The sequence below is a fragment of the Mesoplodon densirostris genome, chromosome 9 (genome assembly GCF_025265405.1).
Source record: "Mesoplodon densirostris isolate mMesDen1 chromosome 9, mMesDen1 primary haplotype, whole genome shotgun sequence".
In the NCBI taxonomy this organism is placed as follows: Eukaryota; Metazoa; Chordata; class Mammalia; order Artiodactyla; family Ziphiidae; genus Mesoplodon; species Mesoplodon densirostris.
The window spans coordinates 69,584,056-69,608,394 of record NC_082669.1 but is presented as its reverse complement, the minus strand read 5'-3'; the positions used below and the strand labels follow the sequence as shown (position 1 = coordinate 69,608,394).

The 24,339-nt window shown below is 35.7% G+C and overlaps 1 protein-coding gene across 3 annotated transcripts in view; it reads left to right on the top strand.

Moving 5' to 3' along the window:
* NT5C3A (5'-nucleotidase, cytosolic IIIA) overlaps positions 1–24,339 on the top strand; it is a 42,800-nt gene that overhangs the window by 3,245 nt on the left and 15,216 nt on the right. The window contains exons 2-3 of one of the 3 annotated variants that reach the window (XM_060107865.1): positions 19,246–19,341; positions 22,952–23,006. The exons of 1 other annotated variant lie outside the window; for it this stretch is intronic. In XM_060107865.1, the coding sequence (XP_059963848.1) occupies positions 22,971–23,006 (36 nt within the window). In that variant the 5' untranslated portion in view covers positions 19,246–19,341; positions 22,952–22,970. The remainder of the gene's footprint in view (positions 1–19,245; positions 19,342–22,951; positions 23,007–24,339) is intronic. One more of the 3 variants, XM_060107866.1, reaches the window with a different exon arrangement.

The window sequence follows — 24,339 nt, the reverse complement described above, 5'->3', positions numbered from 1 at the left end:
TCTTGGCAGTAATAGTGGAAATGATAATAATTTCTCACCCATAACTTTGCAGCAAAATGAAAAAAGAAAACTTAGAATACCGACATATAGTGGGTGTTCAGTAAAGAAAACAGATCTCAGAGATGGGGTGACAGGACATGTTTCCAAAAGAAGTGGCAGAGGCAGAAGGGTCAGTCTGCCCAGATCAAAAATTGACTGAAAGCCTTGTGGGTTGGACAGCCGCTAGAAGAACAGTGCAGTGAAGAAGACCAGAAAGTGATTGTCGAGTACAAAAATACTTGTGCCGTCAGTATACGTTTGGTTTGGTTTTGGTTCTGAATGGTTGGCCCGTGACCATGTTGGCAGGCAGAATGGCAGTGAAAAACGAGTGCTTAAAGAAGTGAGAGAGGAGGAACGGAGTTCCCTGGTGGTCCAGTGGTTAGCACTCGGCTGCCATGGTCTGGGTTCAGTCCCTGGTTGGGGAACTAAGATCTCCCAAGCCCCACAGCTTGGCCAAAAAAAAAAAAAGAGAGAGCGGGAGAAGGAAAATCAAGCTGAGTTCCAGAGGAGATAGGAAGGTAGGGAATAGAGAACACAGGTGGACAGATGCCTTTTTAAAGGAATAAGGAACATCCCTCTCGCTAAGAGTGAATAGTAGCCCCTCGCTATCCATGGGGGATTGGTTCCAGGACCCGCTTGGATACCAAAGTCCAGGATGCTCAAGACCCTTTTATAAGATGCTGTAGTATTTACTTATAACCTATACACAACCTCCTATATACTTTAAATCATCTCTAGATTATCTCTAATACCTAATACAATGTAAATAGTTGTAAATACAATGTAAGTGCTATGTAAATTGTTGCCAGTAAGAAGCAAATTCAAGTTTTGCTTTTTGGAACTTTCTGGAATTTTTTCCCCCACATATTTTCAGTCCTTTGTTGGTTGAATCGCTGATGTGGAACTGACAGATATGGATGGCCGACTGTACTACTCACTGATTTATAGCATCCATTTATTTCTGCATATTTTAATTTAGATTGTGTCTTATTTTCAGCCCTGCACTAACTGTGTCTACTTACTTTGTTCTTTACTTCTGTCCAGTTGACTTAATTTCTCCTACTAAATGACACCTCTTTCCAATTTTTATATACCAACTGTTTTCTTTTTTGTTTATTTTGTATTACCAGAATATATTCTGGTTTTACTTTTTACCAGCAGATTACTTATTTTTCTCCAATAGAAAACTAATTCCAAAAAAAGATGAGATGGTTTAATCTTATTCAGTTCTTCTCATATCCTTTGTTAAAGGTACAAACTTAGTTATAAGATAAGTACTAGGGTTATAATGTACAACGTAATGACTATAGCTAATACTGGTGTAGGATATATAGGAAGGCTGCTAAGAAATTAAATCCTAAAAGTTCTCATCACAAACAGAGACTTTTTTTTTTTGGATTTCTTATTGTATCTGTATGAGATGATGGATGCTAAGTAAACTTATTGCAGAAATCATTTCACAATATATGTATGTCAAATCATTATGCTGTATACCTTAAATTTATACAGTGACATATGTATATGTATATATTGTATAAATACAATTTATGTATATTTATAGAGTTATATCTCTATAAATTTGGGGGTGGGGAATTCTCCCAAGGTAGAAGTATCTAACAAATGAAATAAAATGGAAGCACAAAACCAGAACAAATGTGTAGTCTCAACACTATTCCCTAAAGAGCAACAAAGAGGGTGGAACTTATTTGGACAGCAGGAATAGGAGAGATGGAACTGTCACTGGAAGTTCCCCAACCAGTTAAAATTGTCATTTCTAATTTAAACACATCTCAAGTATTTATGGCTTCCTTGTGAACATCAGCAGTTATTCCTTAAATAGCTGGTGCTGTTTTTGAAACTTCAGTGTGTTTCCTTCCTGGAGATAAACTTCTAACAAAAACTTCTTCCTTTCTTCTAAAGATAACATCAAATGTTTTCTGGGTACTATTCTAAGTGGAAAGCCCACTATTGAGTCTGTATTTAGATATATTTAGAAAAGGGAGGGGGGAAAACCAAGATTCAAACAGCTGCTTTAGTGGATCAACACTATCACATAGGCTTTTAAAATATTTCTATAACTCAACTTTCATCTAATTTATATCAGTACAGAAATTTATGACCTTTTTGCACCTGTTTTGAGTTCTTGATTTGTTCTGTGAAGCATATTCCCTGAACTCCTATGGCATTTCCTGATGATTTCTCATAATTTTGCAATTTATGTACTCTCTTACATTGTTTACTGTAATGTATATTCTTGAAGAGTCTGGATTGGTGCATAGTTCTTTGTCATCCTTTTTTATTAATTGTACTTGACTAAGAGAAACAGAGACCCCAAATCAGTGGCTTTATTAAACAGTACAGATTTTATTTTTTTAGTGTAACGAGAAGTCCAAAAAATAGGCAGTTGCTGGTGTTAATTAGAGGGTACAAGGATATGAAGAGGTCTTTGAAATGTCCTTGGCTTTTCTCATGGTCACAAGGTGGCTGTTGTAGTCCTGGCCAACATCTCCATCTTCCAGGCAGCAGAAAGGAGGAAGTAGGGAGGAGAATACTTATTTAATAAGCAAAACTTTCTTCTTGCATGTCACTGGAGGGAACAGTGTCGTATGGTCATCCTAACTGTAAGTGAAGCTGAGGATTTTTTTTTTTTGATTGAGCAACTTGCCACCCTCTGACAAAATTGAGATTCTATTAGTAAGAAGAAGAGGAGGGTGTGTATTAGGTAATTACCAGTCTACCATGCCACACCACAGTGCCTGTTCTTTTTTCATATCATTGACTATTCAATAAATATTCAATATTTAATCAAATGAAAACACCTGTATATAATATAATATTACCAGTGGTCAGTAGGCTGGTAGAAAGATAGAGCATTCCAACTATTCCAAGTATTTGGTAATACAGCAGTAGAGAATACAAATTCTGAATAGCTTTGATCTTCTGTCCACCCCAAGAGTAAAGATTTATTCATTCACACCTGAAATATCTAGATCTTAAATAGCTCCTGCACATGGCCACTGCCATCATACATGCTAATGAGATTTAGAAGCTAATCTCCCAAGTGTGTCACAACTAGCTTAAACACTAAAGTCCTAACAGTACTTCTAGAATGAATGAATATAAATGTCTTGAGAGAGAGATTAACAGAAGGCTTTGTGGACTTCAAAGGAACAGGAGATGACATTGGGTAATGTTCGATGGATGTGGTATTTGAGGGGTAGCAATCATGATTAGTCCAATTTGAATAAAATATATTGTCAAATCAGGAAAATACATTAAAATCTTAACTTTGGCAAAGAAAATATCCAAGGTCATCTTGAATCTCCAAATTTGGAAGTATGGAAATGTTTCTACCAGGCATATGACTTTGTCTTTTCAAAGCACATTTGTCATGTTTCCTGTGTGTTATCCTCATGCAGCAAGTTAACCACATTTTCAACTTCAGTGAAAAGTGTGATCTCTTATCTAGTGAGCCTTTTTTTTTTTTTTTTTTTTTTTTTTTTTTGTGGTACATAGGCCTCTCACTGTTGTGGCCTCTCCCGTGGCGGAGCACAGGCTCCGGAAGCGCAGACTCAGCGGCCATGGTTCATGGGCCCAGCCGCTCCGCGGCATGTGGGATCTTCCCGGACCGGGGCACGAACCCTTGTGCCCTGCATTGGCAGGTGGACTCTCAACCACTGCGCCACCAGGGAAGCCCTAGTGAGCCATTTTTATATTAGCTAGGATAGTTCCTGAAAAAGTTTTAGCTTTACAAATTTTTTTTTTTTTGGTTATTCCTTTTGTTGTGAATTCATTTACATGACAGACAGAGCCACCCTTGAACCAGATACTAATATTTTTAATTTATTCAAGAATTTTGTTTTCTGGCTTAAAGCTGTCATATCCTTAGATCCTTTTACTTTCTTCATTTAACAAGCTCCCCTCCCACCCCTCCCACCCCCCCCACCCCCCCACCTGTGATTCTGAGGCTTGCAAAAGTTTGAGAACCATTGAAGTAAACAATTCAAATTCTTGCCTTCAGCAAAATTACAAATTTTACAAGTCACAAGACTTCCAAGTCTTGTGCTCACAAATAGTGAAAGTTGGGGCTGCCAGAAATTACTGTGTGAAGAAGAGAAAGCAGAGTGATGAGGATGTAGAAAAATGGGCACTTTCATTTACTCTGGAGGTGGTATACATTGGTTAAATAAATAATAGTGCATGGTTAAATTATGGTGCATTTGTATAATAAAATATTGTGCAGCTTTGGAAACAAAAAAGTAAATCTGCATGAGTTAACATTTTAAAAAGCTCAAACGAGTTGGCCAAGAGGCACATGAAAAGCTGCTCAACATCACTAATTATTAGAGAAATGCAAATCAAAACTACAATGAGGTATCACCTCACACCAGTTAGAATGGGCATCATCAGAAAATCTACAAACAATATATGCTGGAGAGGGTGTGGAGAAAAGGGAACCCTCTTGTGCTGTTGGTAGGAATGTAAATTGATACAGCCACTATGGAGAACAGTATGGATTCCTTAAAAAACTAAAAATAGAATTACCATATGACCCAGCAATCCCACTACTGGGCATATACCCAGAGAAAACCATAATTCAAAAAGACACATGCACCCCAATGTTCATTGCAGCACTGTTTACAATAGCCAGGTCATGGAAGCAACCTAAATGCCCATCGACAGACGAATGGATAAAGAAGATGTGGTGCATATATACAGTGGAATATTACTCAACCATAAAAAGGAACAAAATTGGGTCATTTGTAGAGACATGGATGGACCTAGAGACTGTCATACAGAGTGAAGTAAGAAAGAGAAAAACAAATATCGTATATCAATGCATATATGTGGAATCTATAAAAATGGTACAGATGATACAGTTTGCAGGGCAGAAATAGAGACACAGATGTAGAGAACAAACATATGGACACCAAGGGGGGAGAGCGGTTGCGGGGGTGTGTGTGATGAATCAGGTGATTGGGATTGACATGTATACACTGATGTGTATAAAATGGATTACTAATAAGAACCTGCTGTATAAAAAAATAAATTAAATTAAATTAAAAAACAAAAACTCAAACGAGGGGGAAAATAGCAAGTTGGAGGACAGTTGTGGTTCCAAAAGAGATACACATGTTTATGCTTGTTATTAGAAATTCTTGAAAAACTATATTAGAAGCTGTTTATAGTTGTTGCTGGTGAGAGTCAAACTTGGGAGGATGAGACTGTGGAGGAAGCCTTCAACTTTTTCATCCTTTAACGTTTCATACTGTTTGAAAGAACATGAGCATGTATTTTATATATTTTTATATATTTTTAAAAACTGGTTAGTTAAAACCAATAACATTATAAAAAGTGTTGGGACCACATTGTAGAAGCATCTTTATTATCAGGTGTTTGTAATTAATTTGCTAAAGAGCCTTTGAGTTTGTTTTTCTAAAATAAATAAGATCTGGAATGCATTTTAGTATGAATAACCTGGTAGATGAGGTACACTGAATTAGCATTACTAGGACCAGGAGGAGAGAGGTATAGGGGAGGAAAAAATAATTTTCCCTCCACCTTTCTAAATTCTCCACTGGGGACCCCATAACAAGACAAACTAATAAGAGAAAAACAAACAGAAGTTCATTAACATGTACACATGGGCGATACCAGGGGAAAATGAGTAACTTCTGGATGCCTTAGAATTATACCATCTAAAGCTAAAGACAAAAGAACGGTGTGGGAGCCTGTTAAGAGTTGCAGCAGAAGAAGAGTATGGCAAGCCTGACCTAGGGTTGATACACAAATTTAAGTTCATTCTCCATTAATATGTTTCTTGTGCTTTACTCATCTTCTCTTCCTGGTACAAAGGGAGACACACAAATGGAGATGTCCTTCATAAATGTAAATTTCCATTACAAAAAGGTAATTTCTACTCTGTTTTCAGAGCTCCTCCTGTGTCTGCTGTTTCTTTGAAATAATCATCTCAAAATAATCTTTATGCCAAAGAGGTACACCTTGGGGTGGCAAACCTGCCACTCTGGATGAGCAGGAATTAAAATAAGCCTGGAGTAAAGAGAATGACTATGCTCTCTAGACTGCTGTGGGAACAGTTGGAAGAGGAGAACAGAAAGAGGATTGCAGAGGTGAAATCTACAGGATTTGAAAGGGAGCAGAATTTGTAACCGCAAAATATGCCTCCATGGCATTAAGGATTATTTTAGGCTGATTAGTTTTTAAAAAAAAAAACAGCTGACACAAGAGAAACTCTGAAAAGCAAGCAGAAGTTACCCTTTGATAAGAACAATTTACACTTATAAGGGAAATCTCCATTTGTAGGGGTGTCTACCTCTCTCTGTCAGAAAGAGGGCAACAGCTGAATCTATAGAAACTCTTAAAGGTCTTAACTCCACATGACAACCATACCCTCATTTACTGAGCTTTGCCTGAAAACCTGGCTTTCCCCTGCCCAGCATCTTTTGTCTTTAGCTAGAGATGGTATTTAAGGCGATGGCTTGGGCCATTTTGAGAGTTAACTCAGTTTTCCTGGGTATCTCTCATGTATACAGGAAGTATACTGTATATGTTATTCAACTTGTTTTTCTCAATCTGTCTTTTATTACAGGGGAGTCTCAGCCAGGAACCTAGGATAGAGGGAAAATCACTTTCCCTCCCCAACAGATTTTATAATTTTGCCAAGCGTTTTGGGTTATCCTTAATTTTTCACAGCAGTTTGAATGTTCCCTATAATTTATGTTAAATCATTTCCATATATTCCTATTTTACTTGTTTTTAAAATAATTATTAAATTAATAATAATATTTAATAATGTATTAATATTAATAATTATTATTAAATTAATAAGCATACAAGGGACTTCCCTGGTGGTGCACTGGTTAAGAATCCGCCTGCCAATTCAGGGGACACGGGTTCGAGCCCTGGTGCGGGAAGATCCCACATGCCGTGGAACAGCTAAGCCCGTGTGCCACAACTACTGAGCCTGTGCTCTATGGAGCCCGCAAGCCACAACTACTGAGCCCGCACGCCACAACTACTGAAGCCCGCATACCTAGAGCCCGTGCTCCGCCACAAGGGAAGCCACTGCAAGGAGAAGCCCGCGCACCACAACGGAGAGTAGCCCCCGCTCGCTGCAACTAGAGAAAGCCCGCGCGCAGCAACGAAGACCCAACGCAGCCAAAAATAACTAAATAAATTTATTTTAAAAAAACACAGAGAATCTGAAATCCTATTTTAATCTTTATTCTTCTTTTAATTATAGGTTGTAATTTATATCTTCATGTAATAACTAATTTGAAATCTAATGTCATGAACCTTACCTGATAGGTTTTCCCCCTTTAAAAAAAACAGCGATCAGGGAGATTATACAATCCTGTTTTTCTGTCAGCAGGTGGCAGACTTCTCCCTCTTCTATGGCACGGTGCTACATTTCTAAACTATTTACCTTCCTTATTAATGCACTTTTATGTTTACCATCTATTTCTTAAACCTGAAGGGGAACAGAATATGCCACCCCAAAATGTGCCATTTTGGTATGTGGGTTATTTGGCACTGAAGGCAGTCAAGACTCAGCAGACTCAGGAAAGGCTTTTTACCTCCTCCGAAACTGCCTAAAAATTTAGAAAGGGGTCCTGTACCAGGAAGAGAGCTGTTACCAGAGATCACATTTTTCATCTGACTAATCTGCATAGCAGGACAAATATTTGTTTACCAAATGTTTGCTCTTCCCCTCTTCCTATGAATTGCCTTCCTCCCCTTTAAAGCCCCAGACTCCTACCTCTTTCTCCTTAGCTCAGTATGGTATATAAGCCTCAATTGCCTGGCTGTCTTTGGATCTCATATCTTCGTGGGAGCTCTTGTAGGTACGAAAAAATTTTTTTCTGTTAATCTGTCTTTTTAGTACGGGGCATCTCAGGCAAAAATCCAGAAGGATAGAGAGAAAATTTTTTTCCTCTCCTAAAAACCATTAACCTATGAAATTTAAACCAAGTATGACAGTATTCTGCCATTATAGATGTAAATGCCATTTGTCTACTTTTTTTCAACATATGTTCTTCATTTTCAAGGTGCTAATAGATTACAAAGTTGTTTAGCAGTTGATTGGAGGGTTACTTAATTTGTTTGGCAAGTTCCTGCTTATAATTAGGTGGAAGTAGATGGTCAGAGGTTTAACATGATGTGGGTTCCTGCAACATCCTTCCTGCCTCTGTTGTATCTCCTCTGAAGCCTTTTCGTGGCACAGCCCTCTCATTTACCTTACCCCAAATGTCCCACTCAGAGTCTGGGTTCCGAATACGCCATCAAAAAAATCATCATGTTATTATTATACAGCCTTCCCCCATGAACAGTTTGTCAGTTTATCTTGACTTCTCTGTCAGTCACACCATTAGTGTTCTAGCGTTCTCGCGTTCTCATTCTCTAAGGGAATGAGACACTCGATGGATTTTGATAGAGGGAGATAGGAAAAGTTTGAGAACCTAACCTAGCTTTAAAGCATAGTGAAATGTTACAAAAAAGAAACCCACTGAAGTTCCCTAAGATAAAAGGGGGCTACACTGCATTAGAACTAGAAAACAATTAGAAACCGATTTGCATTTGGGTTAATTTGGTACTGCCTTGTTATCTTGTAACCAGGGAAAAGGAACTAAAACTTTGAGGTATCTACTTATGTCCAAGTGTGCCCTGCATGCTTACCTAATTTAATCCTTAAAACACAGTACAGGGCTTCCCTGGTGGCGCAGTGGTTGGGAGTCCGCCTGCCAATGCAGGGGACACGGGTTCGTGCCCCGGTCCGGGAAGATCCCACATGCCGCGGAGCGGCTGGGCCGCGTCCGGAGCCTGTGCTGCGCAACGGGAGAGGCCACAACAGTGAGAGGCCCACGTACTGCAAAAAAAAAAAAAAAAAAAAAAAAAAACAGTACAGCTGGTAATTATTGTAATTTTCTATCAATTTGCTTAGGAACTTGGCTAATAAATAGCAGAGCCAGCATTCAGTCTGATTATAGCTCTCTCTGAAGCTTTTGAGTAAAGCATGCTTCCAGTTGGGAATGAGAATTACTTCTTTAATAAGGTGTTGTTGTATTGCTGATCTTTAAAAATTTTGTCTTTCTAAGCTAATTAAATACTTTATTCTATTTTGTCTTTTGTGCACAACTGTGTACCATGCATGATATTGTCACATGTTCCTAGTTTTGGCAGGAGAAAGAACTCTGTCTACTGATCCATAATTATTGTTCTGTTTTTCTCTGCATAATATAAATATTGTGGTTTATCTAGTAAAGATACACAGTATTTTCTTTCTTTAACAAGTTATGTTAACCTGTGATCTGACCACTAGACAATCTTGTAAGGGAATGGGGTCATGTAATAGATGTTTGAGTTTAGTAGTTGGTAAATCCTTGGTTCAGATCTCAGCGCTGCCACATTCTAATCGTTTAGCCCTGGACAAATTTCACTTTTGTAAGCCTTAGTTTCCAGTTCTCTAGAGTGGAGAAGATTCACCTAAAAACTCTCCTGCCCCATTTCCTTCAGGGTATTATATTAGAATATGTTCTGTTTTTGGTTGTTATTTTTCATTTCACTTGTTTTAAATAATTATACTCTGGGAGAATTCCAACAGTATACTATTCTAATATCCACCTGGGTTATTAAGATTAAAAAAGAAATTATATACATGCAGTATATATAATAAACAAAGCTATTATTTTCCCAACTTTATTTTAGACATGATGTTCTCAGATAGTATATTATTCATATTAAGTAATTCATTTAAAAATGATCTCTAAACAGTATTCCATTTGAGCCCTCAGATTTGGAGATAAAAACTGAATGACTAGTTTTATCATATATCTTTCTTAAAGTTAAAAAGATTGGGAATGAGAAATGTCCAGCATTATGCCAAATTCTGAGCAACAGTTTTTAACCTGAGTACCTAGCATTCTAGAATACAGTACCTAGCCCAATCCCTGCATGCCTGCTGTCATAATTGTAGATGGTTCAGCTGACCTGGGTAGCACACTTGGAGGCTTGGCATATATCATTTACAATTACTGAGATTTAATTTCACTAAAATTGTATGAGAAACATGAGTTATTATAAAGGATAAAGCTGTATCTGTTTGACTCACTTTTGAGTCCCCTCTAGTATACTTAGAACAAGCACAGATCATGTGATTTATTATATATTTCAAAATTAATTCATGGGGTCCACAGGTGTGGATTTCTAATCATTTGATTTAGCTTTAGGGGAGCTTTGATGATTAAGGACTCATGAGTACCTGAATTAAGATCCAGCTTTTTACAAGGAATTTCTCCATTTTTAATTATTTACCTATCTTAAACTTAATTTTCCCTTTGATTCTTTCTCTTTTTATTTCTGGTATAGTGTATGCTGATATAAAATTAGAAAATCTAGATAAGCAAAAAAAAGTATTCTGCAATTTTCACCACCTAAAAAACCCCATATTTTAGTAAATGTACTCCTTTCTCCTTCTGTACATATAACTATTAGTATCATTTTTCCCAAAATGAGACCATACTATAACATTGTTTTTAACTTGTTAAAACAATGTTTAACTTGTTAGTTTATTTCTAAATAATAAACTTATACTTATTTTAATGACTATTATCTTTGGTATTATATATGAATATCATTAATTATTTAGCAAGTTCTTCATTGGTGAACATTTAGATTGTTTCTCACTTTCCGTTATGATAAATAATGGATCAGTGAACATTCTTGTAGCATGTGTGCGTGTCCATGATTGTTTAAATGGAATTGCTTGATCAAAGCCTTTTGAATGTGCTGCCAGGGGTTACCCTCTGAAAAGGTTGTACCAATTTATATTTTCACCAACAGTATATTTAAGTACCTAGCTCTGTGTTTTCCTGGGAGTAGATATCTTTTTTTTTTTCTGACCTTTGCCAAATGATAGCTTTTTTAAAAAGTATTAATATTTCTATGACTTTTGAAGTTGAACTTTTTAAAAAAATTGGCCACTTATTTTCTTCTTTTCTGAACCATCTGAGTTCTTTTTTGTGATTTTCAAGGGCTTTTTTAAAATGACTTTCAGCCATGAGAGTATGTTAGAAATATTTTTCCAAGTTTTTTTGTTTCACTTCCATTTTTGAGTAATCTAAATTGACCCTCCTTTTCAAACCTTTAATGGGTTCATTAAGCCAATGACTAATTCTTTAGAATGTTTTACTAATCTTGATTTGCACATGACTCCTCATTTACACATTATGACTTCATTCGATAGCCAGAGTAGGAGGAGAATATAGCATTAAATAGTTTGTATAACTTACTCACTAGTTTACCCTCCCAGCCATAGAATGAGGAAGGCTAACTACAGAAAAAAATAGTAAGGCATTGTGATTTTGCCCCAATAGATAATTTTCATTTTACCTTCATAAATATTACTTAATATATGCCATGTCCATTTCTTCTAAAGATGTAGTAGGATTATACACACTTTCACTTTCTTTTATTTTGGGACATGTAACTTTTAAAAAATAATCTTTATTTTCTTCTAGGTATAAGATAGTATTAGTTATAGAAAATTTAGAAAATACCAAAGAGTATGAAGAGAAAATATAATCACCTGTGATCCTATCATTTCTCTTTGATAACTATTACTTGAACTTTGTAATATATTTGATTCAGTCATGTCAGGTGATTATTATACTATTGAATTTAGTTTGTTACTGGGTTGGTTTTTTTTTTCTGCTTTATAACAAAGTGAGTCAGCTATACATATACATATATCCCCATATCTCCTCCCTCTTGCATCTCCCTCCCACCCTCCCTATCCCACCCTGTCACTGGTTTATTATTTAAAACTTTTGTTATGTGTATTCATAAGTGAAATTAGGTATCTTTTTTTGTCTCTTTTTGAAAGACATTCGTTTCAGGGTTTTATAGTAGTTAGTTCATAAATGGAATTGGGTAGTTCACTTCTTTTTCTGTGTTCTAGTTTACCTAGCATGGGAGCTGTTAAAGTTTGAAAGAGCTCACAAGTATAAAACCTGACCACAAAGCTTTTTGAAGGTCATTTTCTAATAAACTTATTTTTATAAGTTCTGTTCTAATGAGCACACATTCCATTGTTGGTTTTGGTTTGGTTTGGTTTATTGAAGTATAGTTGATTTACAATGTTCTGTTAGTTTCTGGTGTACAGCAAAGTGATTCAGATATATTTATTTATGGATAGATAGATAAAGATATTCTTTTTCAGATTATTTTCCATTATAGTTTATTACAAGATATTGAATATAGTTCCCTGTGCTATACAGTAGAACCTTGTTTATTTTATATGTAGTAGTTTGTCTGCTGATCCCAAACTTCTAATTTATCCCTCCCCCCCAGCCCTTTCCCCTTTGGTAACCATACATTTGGTTTCTGTGTCACACATTCCATTATTGAATGTACTATATGTTATCAAAACTTTTCTAAGATTAAATTAATTACTTTGGTTTACTATGTTGAGTTTATTAATATTCAGAGAGGTTTTGAAAGGGTTATAGTTTGTGTTTTCTTCTACTTATATACTTTAAAAACTCAAGTTATTAACCGCTGATATCATCCATATAATTTCAAATAATTCTTTGCTACAAGTTATTAGTTTATGAACTTGAATATCAGTAATTTTCTTCATTGTTTTCTTACCTTATTACTTTTTAAATGAGTTTATTTAGCATAGCAATAAGAAGGGATAGTACGTTTCTTTGTACTCTCCTTTTAGATGTACTGGATATAATAGATCAATAATAAAAGCCACTAATAACATAACTTTTTTACCATTTTTATTATAACCCATATCAAAATAGCAATCCTAAACATAACTGTTTCTTTTCAACATATAGAATGCCAACTTTATGATGTGGAATTAAAACAAAAGTTTTTCTTCTTGTTGCATTTCAGGCACAGAAATCCAGATATAATGAAATAGGAACAATAATTTCAGTGCTAAGCATCTTGAAAGATTAGAACATAGTACATTTGACAGTTAGGAACGACTTCCTTCATTTATGGTACTGTCTTACATCGGATTTTCATGAACTTGACCTACTTATTGCAACACAAATGTCATTTCCTCTAAAAGAGTTTACAGAATTTATTACTTTTTAAATAAGAAAGTAAAAAGAACTTCATTTGAGTTTCTGAAAATTAAGTTATTCAATCCTAGATTTTTGCGTAGAGTTTTTTTTAATGTGTACATAGCAACAAAGATGTATTTTTTTAATATATACATTTATTTATTTTATTTATTTATTTTTGGCTGCATTGGGTCTTTGGACAAGCAGGGGCTACTCTTTGTTGCGGTGCTCACGGGCCTCCCACTGCTGTGGCCTCTCTCGTTGCGGAGCTCCGACTCTAGAGCACAGGCTCAGCAGTTGTGGCATGTGGACTTAGTTGCTCCAAGGCATGTGGGATCCTCCCAGACCAGGGCTTGAACCCGTGTCCCCTGAATTGGCAGGCAGATTCCTAACTACTGCACCACCAGGGAAGCCCTGCATAGAGTTTTTAAGAAATGTATTGAGATTAGAACCATAGGTTTTCCTCAGTTTATATATATGTGTGTAAATTCATAAATGCAGCAATCAACTTTGCTAACAGTCACCTAATAGGATAAGTCTTTGGAATTATTTTAAATGAGAGAAAAACTTATGAGAACATCTTTACTTGCTGTTCATTTCCCCAACATATAATAATTAATTGTTTTCATCTCTGTTTTTGCTCCTTAAACATTTTAAACCATATTCATATAAACATTTATATCACCTTGTTTCAATTTTATTTTGAACAGTCACACTTTTAAAGTTAGTTGACTGTTGTCTTTTTCCGAGAAGTTTTGAGAGAAGTCAAATGCCTAGACAGGTGTTTTGCATGATTAAAAAAATGGTCTTTCTATTTACATCGTGCAACAATTAGCAGGAACAAGTTTGGCAAGAGTCCTTATATAGAATATTACATCTCACCTCCTACTGAATTGTCTTCCGTATATGACTTTATTGTTTGGTTTGGAATAACTTCCTAGGGTGTCAAGCAAGTTCAGAATGAAGTTTAAAAATACATTCCACAGAGAAATGGTAATTGGATTATGGTAAATTAACTGTGAGTTAGTAGTTAAGTCATAGATTGGATTATTGAGAAATAACTACATACCACAGGTGTTATGTGGGATTATGAAATGATTTTTTTCATATATAACTATTAATTAATATAATACCTTTATTCCCTTTACTCCCTGCCCAAAGATTAAAGGCAAAATCAATTAATAAGTTATTAAGATTTAAACTGATAGGTTTTCTGTGGACTTTTCTGTTTTTTCATTATTTCAAAATTTTGAGAAACTTTTTTGATGGCAAAATATGAAGTGATCATTTTTAGCTTTTCAAGTTAATTGAAAATTGACGGGATCTAAAAGTTGTAACAAGTATAAATGAGTATCCCTTTCTCCACTGATAAAGACAGCCAGTTTCAGTGTTATAAGGGGAGAAAAATCTGCCAGATACTTGAGTCCTGTATGATTCTTTGCTCTTGGCATGTCAATTTCAGGTTTAGAGTTTGCATCAGGAGTGATATGAGTAATTTTTGTTTCTATGACAGTGAATAAAGAAACTCCAAGGCAACAAGGCCCAGTCATTATGTCCAGAGATGAAAGTCCACTGTGCTACTAAAGAGACTGCCTTTATGACTTCTTTTATTCCTGGATCTCTTATGTCTCCTCTCAAAAAAAAAAAAAAGAGGATCCTAGAGCTATTTGAAACAAAGTTCATTTTCTTTCATTCAGTACTTTGCTTGTGTCCTTGTTCCTTTTCTATGGCACAGTTTCAAAACATTACTCTTATACACATCTTTAGCCCTCTCATGTAAGTCTTATGTTTATAATATTGCCTAGAAACAGTGCTGATAAAGTAAGAAAAAGTCTTCCAGCTCACGTATGTAAGTAACAAGTGACCTCTCCCAGACGTTAGATTCCTTACTTATAATGAAGGGGGAAGTATTATCTTTCTCTTAAGGTTTTACTGATTAAATTACACAGGCATACCTCGTTTTATTGCACTTTGCAGATATTGCATTTTTTTTTTTTACTAATTGAAGGTTTGTGGCAAACATGCATCAAGCAAGTCTATCGGGACCATTTTTCCTACAGCATTTGCTCACTTCATGTCTCTATGTCACATTTTGGTAATTCCCGCAATATTTCAAACTTTTTCATTGCTATCATATTTGTTATGGTGGTCTGTAATCAGTGTTCTTTGATGTTACTATTGCAAAAAGATTTTGACTTGCTGGAGGCTCAGGTGATCATTAGCACTTTTTAGTAATACATTATTTTTTTTTTTTTTTTTTTTTTTTTTTTGCGGTATGCGGGCCTCTCACTGCTGTGGCCTCCCCCGTTGCGGAGCACAGGCTCCGGACGCGCAGGCTCCGAACGCGCAGGCTCAGCGGCCATGGCTCACGGGCCCAGCCGCCCCGCGGCACATGGGATCCTCCCAGACCGGGGCACGAACCCGTATCCCCTGCATCGGCAGGCGGACTCTCAACCACTTGCGCCACCAGGGAGGCCCTAGTAATACATTATTTTTAAATTAAGGTATGAGCTTTTTTTTAGACATAGAGGGACACCCCACCAGACACACAATCCCACCCCCAGCATGTATACCCACCTACTAGATGGAATTGAAAGGCCGAAGAAGTCCCCTATATGTGGTCAGGAAACAATGCTCATATTTCCTCTCTTCTCCACTCTCCTTAGAGTAGCTGGACAGAACACTGAAAGCCGAAGTCATCTATCTCTTAGAGACCAAAACACCCTTCTTGATAAGAAACTAGCCATCTTGGTTTTCATGCTGTAAAGTATTTTGTTTTGTTTTAGGGTAAACTGGCTGAATTCCTTGCTTCTGTCTCTACTTTAGAAATATTGTTTAAAATAATCCATCCGTATGATGTTGACTGGTTCTGATTTTTTTTAAACTTTCTTTTCCGATTATGGACATGATCGGTTCTACTACTGTATCATTTTTAACAAGCCATTTTTTTCCCCCAAGGAACTCATTTATTTTATGAAGCTCAGAAAATAAAAATGGCCCCTTAATCCCATTATTGATACTGTCTTACGTATTCTACTTTAGACTTTCCTATGCTTATATAAAGATTTCTCCCCCAAAATTGGACTCTTGCTATAGATACTCTCATAACTCTTTTCACTCAATAGTAGATCATGTATATCTCAGTATATATGTAAATATTGATCTCACAGAGCAGTACTGTATAGTAATTTACAGGCATGTATGCTGAAGTCACAGAGACCTGAATTTGAATCCATTTCTGCCACTTGCCAGCTACAAGCCTTAATTTATTCACGTTTAAAATGAGGATAGGGCTTCCCTGGTGGCGCAGTGGTTGAGAGTCTGCCTGCCGATGCAGGGGACATGGGTTCGTGCCCGGGTCAGGGAAGATCCCACATGCCGCGGAGCGGCTGGGCCCATGAGCCATGGCCGCTGAGCCTGTGCGTCCGGAGCCTGTGCTCTGCAACGGGAGAGGCCACAACACTGAGAGGCCCACATACCGCAAAAAAAAAAAAGAGGATAAAAATACATACCTTCTAGTGATATGAATATGAGATGAGTTGAGATGAGATGAGGTATGTCAAGTGCTTAAAAGTATCTGGCACACAGTAAACATACAATAAATTTTAGCTACTTATAATAATCATGTTTGAGAACTGTATAATTTTTTATGTGTTTACCCCAATTTATTCACCTCTCCAGTATTAATAAACATTTAGATACTGGGCATTTAGGCTGTTTACAGTTTTCCAGTATTATAAAGCAACCCTGCAATATACACCCTTGCAACTAAATTTTTGTGTACTGTCTTATTTCCTTAGGACATAAAATTGGTGTGTCAAAGGGAATGTATATTTCTAAAGCTTTTAATAGTATTTCTAAATACCCCTCCAAAAAGGTTATGGAACTCTAACTCCAGCATTCTTTGTTGTTTTTGTTGAAGATGATTTATTTGGAGTCATGTTTCAAAGAGATATTTTTTAAATTCTTATCATTACTAACCATATTAATATATTAAAGGACAGTTAAGTCATCACATTCATGCATAATACAGAGGTGTTTTCCAAATGGATCACCTGGTTGCCCTTGAGCCTCCATTACTAGAATATAAAAGATTTTCCTCTAAGAGAAATGTTATGTTGTCAATCTTCTCATCTTATTAAGATAGCAATGCCAATTTTTAACATTTGGTAGGATACCAAATTTGGTTAATTTGTTAGTGGCCTTTTTTAAAAGCCATTTAAAAATTTTTTGTGTTGTTTGTAATAGAGAATGCCACTTCACAAAGTTTGATTACTGGAAATGTTTTGTGGGTTTGATTTCTCTTGAGCGTAGAAGAGAGAAGGCTGATATAAAAATTTGTTTACGTAAGTGTAGCATAGCCATATTTCTAATGATAAATCTTCCCAGAGCCTGTAGCATAGCTTATGTATCAGGCCCTGCCACATGGTATTAGCATATTTAATCCTACTACTCAGGTTGAAAACAAGACTGATTTTTCTTTAAAGGTTAAAAATATTTTTCTTCACAACAGTTTGCTTTCATTTCCAGCAGGAAGGGAACTTTTTTCAATTTTTTTAACCATAAATATTAGTTTTCATTTTGTTCAGATTTTTTAGTAGATCTATGCGTGGTCTTGTTGAAATATACAGTGTAGGAAAATATGAAGAAAAACATAAAAGTCACTTTAAATCCCACCGCCCTGCAATAAAGACTGTTAACATCTTACTGACCACACTTTTATGCATCATGTTTTTTTCACGTCTTAAATGAACTAATCTTTTTAAAACTGTGAAATATACATAACAAAGTTTACCGCTTAACTGTTTTTGAGTGTACAATTCGATGGCATTAAGTACATTGACATCCTTGTGAAACCACCACCACCATCCATCTCCAGAACTCTTTTTATCTTCCAGACTGAAACTCTGTACCCGTTGAGCAATAGCTCCCCGCTCTCCCCTCCTCCAGCCCCTGGCAACCACTACCTACTCTTTTTCACTTTGTATTGAAATATAATATTCACACAGAAAAGTACACATACTACAAGTACGCTGACAGCCAAAAAACACATGAGGAAGAGAGTGTTTCTAAGTGTTACTGTTGAGGTTCCTTTTTTCTTTGCAGAGCAAGTTGGCAGTGCTCTAATAGTACAGATTTACCTTCTCTTAACTGCCACATTATTTTATTTGATCATATTCTGTAGACTAACTGGTGACTAACTCAGAGCTAGCAAGCCTGTCACCCAGAGCATAATAAAGCACTGTGTAGTGATGCATCACAAGACTGTTTTTGCATAGAGCTTATTAGCCAAGGCTTTTGGAACCGCCCTCAGCTGCACCTTGTGCTATATTAGTACTCCTCAGACAGGAAGAGTTTTCTTTTGCTGCGGTAGCTTGTCCGGTTACCTTCAGGGTAAGTGTGTACAGTTCATGTAAAAATAAGTTTCTCTTGTTTAACTTTATCTGATTCTATTTGATTCTGTATCTTATTGAAATTTTAGGCATTTAAGCATCCAAATTAAGGAAATAAAAACAGAATGATCCTGTATAATGTAAAACTTCTTTATAGTTTGCAAAGATATGAATATGTAAAACTTTGCAGTGTCTTGAGTCTCAGAAATTATAATTTGTAGGATCTAATTTTAAGAGCTTATTGTTTAAAAAAAGAGCTTATTGTTTCACACATAGATGTAAAGGAAAAGCAAAGTACCCTCAGAAATCTCTTTTCAAGGGGAAAAAAGATCCAATTTTGTTGTTCATTAGTTGTTGTGTGACTCAGTTTTGCTGATAGCCACATGCTTTTTGTACCTAGGGTTAGGAACTATTTATTATGGCTAGTAATAAAGATAATTAATTTTTATTTTGTGCCCATAAGCCTTATCCAGGATATCTTGGAATGGGTTTATACTGGTATGTTTTATAAATTAATAAAAGCTGGATTGCTGTCTGTAAGGATTAATAACACATTGTATATTGAAAATTAAGATTCAAACATATATATCATCATAATAGCCTAGAACGTTGTAGTTAACTTAGATTTAAATACTTGAATTTACCTTATTTTTTATAGTTAGCTAATGCAGAAGACCATTTCCTAAAGTAGTTTACTTGGTTTTTATTGGCAGCCTATATCCAAGCCCTGCATCTCTGGATACTGCTTACTACCTCTGCTGTTGTTCTAGGACATATTCAAGGACAGAGGAACTCAGAGTACTCTAAGGGTAATCAGTATAAATTATCTACTTTCTATGTGCCTTGGTTTACTCATCTTGAAAAACGCTATTAGCTATTAGGTTAGTGGAGGTGGGGAGGATAGATGAATAAATTCTAAGCTTTGAAATTGTGTATTTTCATAAGTATCTACAAAATTCTGACTGAGAAGCCACATTTTACTATTTAAGAAAATTGGTATAAATTGCCAATTTTTAAATAACTGGCCTTTGAAATCTATTTTCTTTTCTTCTACCACCTTCTCTTACCCTCCCACCTTTTGCTATTCAGTTTCATTTTGTTTTATCTCTGTATCAAGAGAAAGTTTCATTTTCCAGTTTGTGTATTTTTTTTTTCACTGCTGCCTTGAAAATATAATTAGGGAGAATTCTTTAAATGCCCCCAAGAAATTGATTTTATAATGCTATACAAATAAGGAACTTATAGTTTGATTTTCCATGTGCTAATCACCCTAAAAAAGTGTCATTATTAAAACCCAAGCTTAGGACAAGTAATATATGTTGCTGGAGATGTGCAGTAAGATATTTAGGACTGTTGCTGATACACTGTCCATACTGTAGTAATGCATACCTTTTCTTATGTAAGTAGTGTACAGTTTACCATTAAAAATTTCATTAATTTATTGTGTAATTTAAATGTTTCTAAAAGTATCAAGCTTAAAGCAGAATCACAACTTTTTAAGCTAAGAATATCAATGAATTTAATCTTTTTTCACTTTCCCATAAGACAGTCAAGTGGGCCTTTAAAAGTATTCAATTTGCATTCAAATAGATACTTTAAAACTTGTATAAAGGCAAGTAAAAATTTTTCATGTAGATATAGAAATTTTGAGAGTCATTTTGATTTGTAAATAACTTCAAGGTGTAAAGAGAATCATCTCAGAATGAAATACCACGATAGCTAAAACTTTCAGTTATCAGGTTTGTGCTATGCAAGTGAAGTTCTTCTTATCTCTTGCTTCAGTCTTCAGCTTTGTCCTACATGTTCCTTGTAATGAACACTGTTACAGTAGAGACCTTAACCTCACAGTGAAAGAACACAAAGTAATTATTTTCCAGTTTCCACATTTTCCAGTCCACATTTAAAGGTTCCAAATACTTAAAACTTCAGAACTTTCTTAGTAGAGAGTTCATAGTTCAAGGGTAATATTTTCTGTTTTTGAACATGTCTTCTACACATGATGTGTTTTTTTCAGCAACTCTTCTCTTGAAGCATCTGCAACAGATGACTGCTGGCAAAGTAAGCCAGAAGTTTATATACCAAGTATAGGTTTACAAGCCTATTGGTTTAAAAATATCCTGCCCTAATTTTCAATGTCTTCCTTAGAATAGCGCCAGAATGCTGACATTTATACCTTAGTCTTTACACTTCTATAATGATAGTGATTTTTCTATTAGGACTGCAGTATCACTTCATGTGAGATTATCTTTGAGTAAGGATAAATTCTGGTCAGATTGCCAGTGAGGATTAGGAAGAATGAAATATCGTCTTTGAAATTTGCAGAGTATCTAGTAAACTATTAGGTCTACTTATTAAAAATAATGTCCTAAAGTTGGCCATTAGCAAATTTCTGATCACTCTTTGTTTTCATTTGTATAAATAATGAAGAGACCATGAGAAAGATGATTAACTCCTTTGCCTACTAACACTAGCTTTTTTTTTTTTTTTCCTTCTTCTTTCCTTTTCTACTAAACATGAATGAATGCTCCAAAAAGAGCCATACTTGGGGGCGGAGAGTGGAGAGGAATTGGTCTACTTGGCTATGTGTAACAAAAGACTTTAGATTCCCAGATATTAAAATGTATTCTTCACACTTGAATTGTTTTCCTTTGAGCTTTTCAAATGTTTCAGAGTATGTGATATTTTTGTAAACTCCACTGTACTTTTTCACATCCTCCTTCCTCTTTTTCAAGCTAATAAAATGGTTTTATTTAAATAGTGCCTTCTGAGAAATCTAGAAATCCTTTTCAGATATTAAATATTGAAGAAAAGCCATAAGCATTTAATATTTTACGCTTTGGATTCTATAAATGAAGAAACCGACTTGCCAGGCAGTTTTGATGACAGTATTTTTCAGATGTGAAAAAATGGAGGTATCTTACTATTTGGAAATACTGTTTATTCAACGCTAAGATACCATCAGTTATAAAATCATCAACTTACTAATAGCCTTTCTGAGAGGGGTGGGAAATACTTTTTTAAGTAAGGTATTTCCCAATTTTATATATGTACTTTAAGTGGAAGGGGGGATGGATTTTAGAATTTGGGAATTTTTTTTATGTCGCTACACACATTTTAATTATAAAGAACACAGATCTAATGTAAGAAAAAGTTACATTACTAGAGTGTAAGAAAAAGTCAGTTTTTCCCTCTCAACTAACTTACCCCTTTTTTTTTTTTTTTTTTTTGCGGCACGCGGGCCTCTCACTGCTGTGGCCTCTCCCGTTGCGGAGCACAGGCTCCAGACGCGCAGGCTCAGCGGCCATGGCTCACGGGCCCAGCCGCTCTGCGGCACATGGGATCTTCCCGGACCAGCGCAGGAACCCGCGTCCCCTGCATCGGCAGGCGGACTTTCAACCACTGCGCCACCAGGGAAGCCCTAACTTACCCTTTTTAAACAGTGCTTTTATTGTAAAATTTTGCTTACCTGGAATAAAGTAAAAGTATAGTCATTGGACTTCCCTGGTGGCGCAGTGGTTGAGAGTCCGCCTGCCGATGCAGGGGACACGGGTTCGTGCCCCAGTCCGGGAAGATCCCACACGCCACGGAGCGGCTGGGCCGGTGAGCCATAGCCGCTGAGCCTGCGCGTCCGGAGCCTGTGCTCCGCAACGGGACAGGCCACAACAGTGAGAGGCCCGCGTGCCGCAAAAAAAAAAAAAAAAAAAAAAAAAAAAAAAAAAAAAAGTAAAGTCATTGAGAAACAAAAATAAATAATTTTCCCTAAGATTTATACTGCAAAAATGAAACTTAGTATAATGATAGGGTATTTTTAAAACTTCTTTTTGGGTTAACAAATAGATGCATATAAATTTCACCCAAAACCCTTAAATGATCATTCAATTACATACCTATTTTGTGCCAGACACTATGCTAGATTCAAACACAAGTCAGATCTTAGTCACATCATTTCACAAAATTAAAGATTTTAATATGAGAAAATTGAAGAATAAATTTGACTTGTGTGGAATATGCTTGTCCTTACATTTTTATTCAGTAATAATAATGCATAATTTTCCCACAGACTTCACCCTTACATGTAGAGATGTTGATAAAGTGCTCTTGCAATAAAGCATTTTCTTGCAAATATATACTTTACTTTAATTCTATTCAAATCTTATTAACACCATATAAATTTTTATAGGAGAGCTGCAACTTCTCCATACACAATTTTAACCCCAAACTTTGTGAGATAGAGTAAAATCTTTGCTGAGCTTCTTAGGAAAGAAAAAAAAAAAATGCCTTCAGTAACTCGGTATTTCGATCAAACCAAAAGCACCTTCCGGGTATGTCATTAACATAAAGGAAGAGACTAAAATGTATGTATGTCACATGTACTTTTTTTCTCTCTCTTTCACTGTGACATCACCTGGGAAAATCCAGAAGATTGGATAACCAAGAAATGCCTAATCAAGATTCTGCTGTACATGTGAAAATGGTGGGTATTTGAATATTTCCAGTTCCATTTATTAATGGTGAATCTTCACCACTTTTACCTCTGTCTCTAACCAGATAATTAATTATGGGACTGTAACTGTATACAGATCTTTCTTCCCAATGTTAGACACATAGTAGAACTTCGAATGTTTGTTGAATTGAATTTCTTTGGAATTCTTTTTGCTTGAAATATAATGTGCGTTAAAGTGTTTCTCGGCATATAAAATGATTACCCCGTTCCTTTTTGTGCTAAATTTTCCTTGCTCAGCAACAGCACACTTAAATCATACAACATGAGATCTTTTATCTTAGGCCTCTGAATTAAAATGACCAGCATTTAAGAATTTTAAAAAACTTCTTGAACAGCAGTACAGTAGCTCTCATTGCATTATAGAAATTAGGATGAAGTAGGGAAAATATAGGCTTTGGCATCATAACTGGCTTCAGATCTTAACTCAGTCCTTGATAGCTGTGATACCCTTGAATGAAGGCAACCATCTCACCTTTAAGAAATGGGTGTGAAAGCACCAACCTTGTGTTGTTTTCATTCATATATTTTCCCAGCTTTATTAAGATATAATTGACAAATAAAATTACAAGATATTTAAAGTGTACAGTGTGATGATTTGATATGCATATACATTGTGAAAGTTTACCCCATCTGGTTAACACATCCATGACCTCACAAATTTACCTTTTTTTTTTTTTTTGAGAACATTTGAGTTCTACTCTCTTAGTAAATTTCAATTTTGTGATAGTGTTAAACATTATGATCACCATGTTATACATTATGTCCTCAGACCTTATTCATCTTATAATTGAAATGTTCTTATACATATTTAATGAAAAAGAATATATAAAGTACCTCATAGCACATAGTAAGCACTCAGTGAATGTGAATCTCCTATATTATGTTAGTAAGTGTTTTAGCTCTGTAAGTAGCATTTATTTGTATGTGTGGGGAAAATTATGTCCATCCTCCTTATTCAAAAAAATTTTTTAAATCACAGTTTCTGTCTTTTAAAGAGAACAACTGCCCCATGATCTCTTTCGTATTTTCTCTTTCTGTCCTTTTTGTTGTTCTTCCTCTTCTCTATTTTTTCATCCTTTTTCTTTCTAGTTTTCTTTTCCTGGTTTGAGCCTATAAACCAGAACTTAGCATGCAAACAGCTTTGTGTCACAATTAGTAAATCTCTCGTTTAACTTTCCTCACCCAATGTGTGATGGGAGGTTAAAGTTGACTCAAAGTGCTGATTAAGCTTGTCATCAGTATACTTAGAGCTGTTAGGATAAAGCGTATGAAATTGCTGATTTTTTTAATACATCAAATATAG